The sequence below is a fragment of the Podarcis muralis genome, chromosome 8 (assembly GCF_964188315.1).
Source record: "Podarcis muralis chromosome 8, rPodMur119.hap1.1, whole genome shotgun sequence".
NCBI lineage: Eukaryota > Metazoa > Chordata > Lepidosauria > Squamata > Lacertidae > Podarcis > Podarcis muralis.
In genome coordinates, this window is record NC_135662.1 from 59,294,106 (window position 1) to 59,300,907 (window position 6,802).

The 6,802-nt window shown below is 47.5% G+C and overlaps 1 protein-coding gene across 2 annotated transcripts; it reads right to left on the minus strand.

Annotated features, from left to right (window-relative positions):
* Window positions 1-332: 332 nt before the first annotated feature.
* ID4 (inhibitor of DNA binding 4) lies at window positions 333-5,682 on the minus strand. Of its 2 annotated transcripts, none has more exons than XM_028737600.2 (3): window positions 4,762-5,682; window positions 3,015-3,073; window positions 333-752 (listed from the first exon to the last, which is right to left on the minus strand). In XM_028737600.2, the coding sequence occupies exons 1-2, from the start codon at window positions 5,197-5,199 to the stop codon at window positions 3,029-3,031; spliced, it is 483 nt and encodes a 160-aa protein (XP_028593433.1). In that variant the 5' UTR covers window positions 5,200-5,682; the 3' UTR covers window positions 333-752; window positions 3,015-3,028. The 2 variants fall into 2 exon arrangements, with proteins under 2 accessions (XP_028593433.1, XP_028593432.1); XM_028737599.2 differs by having other exon boundaries at window positions 333-1,876; window positions 4,762-5,680.
* Window positions 5,683-6,802: the final 1,120 nt, after the last annotated feature.

The following is a 6,802-nucleotide window of genomic DNA, read 5'->3' on the forward strand; positions in this document are numbered from 1 at the left end:
ACTTTTAAAAATCTGAAACAAATCCGCCCACTTTTTTTTTTTAAATAAATCAAGCAGACCATGCTACACACAGTTGGCTAACTATTTACAAAGCACCCAATTAAATCCTACTTAATTCACCCACTCTGTGAAAATCCTATCTCACTGGTGTGTGGAATACTGATGATCCCACAAAATGTGTACCTTTCTCAGAGGCTGGACAGGAGGTGGAACATGGGCTATACAAACTGTTGCTATAAGATTAACCATTAAGCACCACGTTTTAAGGACAGTGGAGCAGATATTAGGGAGTTCTGCAAGTACTGAAGAAAGAAACCAAGCACAGCACAAGGGCACGTCAATCTAGTTTAATGTTTACATGTAGAAGTTACACATAACAAGAGACTAAACAGGATTTTCAGATGTAACAGAGCTGTGATGAAATGAATGCTGCTGTATATTAGAAAAATAATCTTGATACAGTCATCTGATTTTTATTTTTTTGGTCTAAGTTCTTTGAAATTGATTTACACCAGTAATCAGACTGAAATGTTCCCTGTTTGTCCCCCCCTACCCCCCCCCCCAAGCTTCAGTATCAATAGTCTTTGGACGAAAGAAACAGCAACTGTACATTTGTTGATAGTTTGCCCTTTGGTTATAAGCAGAAAACGTTTTTTACTGTTTTTCCAAAGCAATATGCCACAGGGCTGAAATTCTGGGGCAGCATCCCTCTTGGTGTTAAAAAAGTGTTCCGTGTTTTGTGATTCCTATTTCTGTTTAGGCAACAAAAGAATTTTATAAATGCTCATTATTATTCCTCAGCACTGTACCCAGATTGAAAAAAAGTAGTCATCTCAGTTCGTAACAAACAAAACCCTTACATCTCAACGCTGTTTCGCATACACTGTAATATAAACCACCACCCCCTGTGCCTAACAGACAAAAATGTAGCTTCAAAACCGTATGATACAAACATCTTTTTAAATTCAAATTAAAGAAAAACACATCTGTATGGACTCAACAAGTTTATTTGTGGTTATCATCTCATGCATTCATGCAGGACCAACTCTACCTACAGCTGTGGTTTCTGAATCTAAAGGGGGTGGGGGGGGAGGAAAGGAAGAGACCCCCCCCCCAACATCCAACATATTTTCATCATCAGCAGTTCTGCACTTAAGCCAGAAACAGTTTTCCTAAAGAAATCTTCCCACAGATTTAAAAAAAAAAACATACACAGCTTTATAATATTTACAAAAAAATATTTAATTAAAAATATTTTATAATTACAGTAGGTCTATTAAAGCATATACTTTTCTCACACTTATAGAACCTCTCTCTATATACATAGTATGAAATGTCACTCTCTTTTTTTTTTTTAATCTATACAATATGTAACACTCCTGCAGGGAGAAGAAAGTCCCTGAGGAAACAATAAAATCATCTATTTTAAACAATAGATGTCAAAACAAAAGTTATCTACAACGCCTCTGGTAGATTAGTAAAGCTTCAGTTTTCAGATGCTCAGCGCATTAAAGTTATACTTCTAAACTCTGATTTGCCCTTGGTCTTCTATCAACAGAAGGGCCACACTTACGTATGCTGAAGATTTAAACCCGCCCCCTCCCAGACAAGTGTACAATTCACATCTGATCTAAAACAAAAGAGTTAAGAGACATGTGTGTAAAATGCTATGAACGTGCAAAGTTGTGAAAAATGTTTTTTTCTCTCTTTCTCTTTTTTCTAAAGGAAGTATGGAAAGAATTCTGGAGTAGTTGATTTAATATTATTTTTCCTTCTGCCCAGTGGCTGACATTTCTTTCTTTCTTTCTTTTTTCCCCTCCCTCTCTAATGTGTCTTTCTTTCTGCGTCTCTGGCTCAGGATCTGCCTGCTGCACACCTGTGGAAGAGGAATGAATAGAGTGGGGGTGTGAACCATTCTGCTCCAGACTGACTGGCGCCACCAACAAAACAGAAGACATGCTTGATCAACAACCCAAAACAAACCAGGTCAAACAACAACCGCAGCTCCCAGGCTAGGCCAAGCAGAGGAACACACAGCTGCAGGTCCAAGCTAGAAGCTCTCCGGAGGAGAGTGGAAGAGAAAAAGAAAGAAGGAGTTTCCCTCCTCCTCGTCCTTCCTCCCATCTCTTGTTGCTGCAGATCGGGCAGAGGGGCAAGAAAACACTGCGCCCCGTCCTAGGCATGTTTACTTGGCAGCAAGTCGCATGGAGTTAAATGGGACTTGCTTCCCAGCAAGTGGGTGTGCAGATCACAGCCTGACTGTCAAAGAATTCCTTTAAGACAACCAACATTTCCATAAATGTATTATTCATTGCTTTTATGGGAAGGGACAAAACTCCTAAGGAACATGCCAAGGAGACGGCCTGATCTGTGAACCAGTTAAAAACCTGAAGATGTAGACAAAAATGCAACACTCCTCTTCCTTAAAGGAATATGAGAAAGTGCATTGTTTCCCCCCGCTGTTTTATCTAATGTACACTATCTGGAATTTATTGAGAAGGTTGATTTTACTTAACCTGCCACAATCCTATATATATAGTAAATAAATAAGTGTATACACATTGACCTGCCCCTGTAAGGTAAACGTGTAGAATTAAACAGAAAATAAGTGTACGTTTGAACCTGAGTCACAAAATCATTAAGCCAGAACAACTGAACAATTGAATTGACTGGATTACATTGGTTTAAATCTTAAATCTGCCTGAATTAGCTGGTGAATTGCAGCCTAGCATACGAAGTGTACATACGTCTAACAGGTACTCACGTCCTACGGTTCCAATTGTACTCAGTTTCCAGTAAGTGTGCCTGAGACTGGAGTGCCTAATTGTTGAGCAAGAATTACAACCTGATCTTAACTATATTTACTTTGAAGGCCTAGGGAATTGCATGAGACTTGGTTCCAGGTAAGTGTACCTAGAATTGCAGCCTTAGGCTTAGATGGAAACCAACACGCATGGCAAAGGACCCTGACCCCAGCTCTGCTGACACACCAAATCTTAAAAGAGAATACTCACCTTGCAAGTGCAGTTCAGCGGCACAGAATACTGTCCCCTGGCTTATTAACAGCCCCAGCCTGCACAGTAACGAGAGAACAGGAGTGCGGCGTTAGAGTTAGCACAAACAACAAGCTTAGCAATCGGCAACCTTCCTCCCGTGGCTCTCTAGAAGACGGAGAAGCCCCACAATAAAGGGAAGCGGGACAACCTCACAAAGGAGCAGAGGAAACTGCAAGCTCTCTATGGATCCCCTCCTGGGCTAGCAACTAGTGACAGGTTGCATGCTGCCAAACGTGACAGCCTCTTGCTTTGCAGACCCACAGGGACCCCAGTTGCAGCTGAGGGTCATGTGCTTCCCCTGTGCAAGCAAGGAAGGGCATCATTCATTGCAAAACCCAGAGATTCGACAAGAGGTGTAAGTTTGTTAACTGAACAACTGGAGCACGATTCTTTCTTTGAGTAGATCTTCACTGCAGGGGATGGCAGATCATAGGGAAAGATGATGGTAGTCTAGTCTCACATAGCCTAGGGTTATTCATTGAAACAATTAATATTCCTACCCATCTGGAGTGCTTTGTATTTTGTATTTTTAATGGTCTAGTCCTAAACGCACTGACCCCAAGCCACCTCTAGTCACAAACACCACAACTAGTGGGTGCAGTAGGTATCTCAGCTCTCTTCCAAAGCTGTGTCCAGCCCGTTCTGTGGGACCCAGCTCAGCACTGCGAGGCAGATGTGTGCCGATATGCATCTGTATCCACACTGGCTCCATAAGAAGACCTCCCATGTGAGATGGGGAAATAAAGCCCATTCCAAGAAATGGAAGTAGGCTGCATATACAAGTGGCACATTAAGTGAATTATGTGCCTGGAAACATGCAAAGGCTAGATCCACTTTGCTGCACACCAGCTGTAACAGAAAGGCTATGTAGTGCATATGTATAGCTACCGAATGACAATACAGTCTGTATGTGTACACATAGGTATACATGTGCAAATTGCATCTTGCACTCTGTTAAGTGTGCAGTTATGTGTCTATATTGGCACTCGCACAAAAACACAGGCAACCCAATTTCACGTGCAATTTGCAACCCACAAGCCAATTAACCCATATTGTCGGGATTTAACGAGCTTCCCTCCTGCAGAGGTCGGCACCCGATCCGATGCTAGTATTCTGCAGACTGCAGGCTGCCACCGTATGCTAGATGCTGTACAAAATACAGGAAGAACAATTGTCCCTGTCCGGCAGGCGCACACTCTACCTAAATCAGACATCACCAAAGGAGAGAAGGGGGAAGCTTTGAGGATGGGGGTCGCTCCAAAGATCCCCACGCCCCGACTTCATTGTCTGGTGGATCGCAGTGTCGGGACCCGATCTTGCATCCAATCGCTTAACGGGGCCCCGAAACGGACCCTTCACATGAAAGCACTCCCGAGCTTTCGAGGGTCGGTGGATCGCGACCTCGGGGCTCTACTTTGCCCCCCCCCCCCATGATCTGCTCTGGGTCTTTTCGCTACGGGAGGGGGGGGAGAAAGAGGGGCAGGTTCTCGCTCCATAATAAGCAGGAGGGCCACGGCCACCCGTTTATTCATCCATCCATCCCGCTCTGGGGGCGCACGGCGTCCCGCCTCCGAGCGCCCCGTCCGAGTTGAGCGGCGCGTGTGCGCTCCTGCCGCTGCCCAACCCGGCGCGCCTCTCCCTCCCCGGCCCGTCGGAGCTGCGAGCAGCGCCCGGCTTCTCTGCCCGCCGCCGCCGCGGCTCTTACCGGGTCGCTGTTGAGCGCCGTGAGCGGGGTCCTGGGAGGCCCTGCCGGGTAGCTGGCCGGGTGCAGCGGGGGAGGCGGCAGCGGCGGCTGCTGCTGCTGTTGCCGGAGCAGCGCCGGGTGCGTCTCGAGGGCCAGCTGCAGGTCGAGGATGTAGTCGATGACATGCTGCAAGATCTCCACTTTGCTGACCCGCTTGTTGGGCGGGATGGTGGGCACCAGCTTCCGGAGGCGGCTGTAACAGTCATTCATATCGCACTGGAGGCACAGCGCCGCCGGCTCCTCGCCCGGAGACGGGCTCCCCTTGTAGCAGCCGTGCTCGGCCAGGCAACGCAGCGCCAGGTCGTCGCCGCCGCCTCCACCTCCACCTCCTCCTCCTCCGCAACAGCAGCCCGCCAGCGCCTTCCTGCTGGGGTGTCGCACGGGACTCACCGCTTTCATGGTGCAAAAGAAACGCAGGCGGGCGGGCAGGCAGAGCCCTCGGGCGCCCCGGCCAAGCAGCTCCCACCCGCAGTGCAAGCAAGACAAGAGGCGATGCAGCCAGCGGTGGGCAAATCAAAACAACGGAGAGTCCGGGTTTTGCAAGCGGGGTGCGCGACGAAGGGGAGGGAGAAAAACAGGAAGCAGCGGGAGAAAACCGTGTAAAAATGAAAAATAAAAATGGATAAATTCCAGCCGCCACCTACCCAAGCAATATATATCTATATCTATACTGTATACCTAGCGGGCTGCTTACTTCCCCTCCTTCCCTTCTGCCGCCACTCCAGTCCCAACCCGGCTCTGCTCAGCCCAGTTTGCAACGCCGCCGTATATATATCTAGCGCGGGGTAGAGGCTGGGCGGGGCGCGCGCTGCCCGGGCCCAAGGAAAAGGAGAGAAAAGAGCGAGCGAGAGAAAAGAGCGAGGGGGTGGGAGAGACACACAAGAGTAAGGGAGGGGCGATGTGTATGTAAAAAAGAGAAAGAAGTGAGGCACGAGTATTGAGCGCCGCGCTTTAGCCAATCGGCAGCGGCAGTTTTCTCTACGGAACGCCGCGCCAGCCAATGGCGAGCGGCTCCATTCTGTCAAACGCTGTGTAGGGTCTCGGCGAAAAGGGAGGCTGTTGAACCCGAGGGAGGAGAGATTGAGAGAGAGAGAGAGAGAGAGAGAGAGAAGGAGGGAAGGAGGGAGGGAGGGGGGAAGAAGTTCCTTCCGAAGAACTGCGGGAATGCGAATGGAATTCGCTCTCGCTCCTCGCCTGCCGGGATCTCGCTTTCCCCAGCGGCTCGCGGAGCCCTCGCCACAGCCTTGCATAGTGACAGGCGCTGCTCTGCTCGTGATCTCGCCCCGAGGCCGAGAAGAAGCAATGGCCGATTGTTATCTCCCCCCCCCCCTCCCCGTCTCCGCGCAACATTTATTCTTCAGGCTGCTTAATTATCACTTCACCAGCTAGTCCCTGAAGAAGACAGCAGCTTCCAGTTCCATTCAGGGCATTTTCATATCTCTAGGATTCTTTCACCCCCCCCCCCACTCCCCACCCATCATATTTCTTGATACCCAGGGTATTTAGCAGATAATAATCAGATCCAAACTTGAATGCGGAGAAGTGTGTGGAGGAGGGGGGCTGGAGGGGGGCTTCTCTTAAGAAAAGCAATTGCCTTGCAACATTAAATTAGAGCACATAACTATTAAAAATTCATGGCGATAGGGTATTTAAAATTCCTCCATGCCATATAATATTAATCCATTTAATGTAAAATTCATACCTGTAACTTAATTTGCCTCATTAGTGCCCCAGATCACGTATTAGTTCAATGTACCATGTTTTAAATATGATGCTGGAAATGCCCGGATTTCTGTACTTTGAGACAGCACATTAAAATTAACATGCACATACCTCGCTTGGAGTGGACTGCAGCCTTTTAATTCCATAACGCCTTGCACCAACCTTCTACGAAGCCTTCTTAAACTATTCCAAATTAAAACCATTAAACCGCTGAATAATGAGCTAAAATGTTATCTCTTAGGAAAAAAGCACTGTCCTATATTTCTGAACCACCATGCAA

Excerpts from the sequence above, each read along its gene's own strand:
- ID4 (XM_028737600.2), bottom strand. The coding sequence starts at position 5,199 with ATGAAAGCGGTGAGTCCCGTGCGACACCCCAGCAGGAAGGCGCTGGCG. Across the intron at positions 3,074-4,761 it reads CGGCGCTCAACAGCGACCCG|GCTGGGGCTGTTAATAAGCC; the intron begins GTAAGAGCCGCG and ends GTTACTGTGCAG.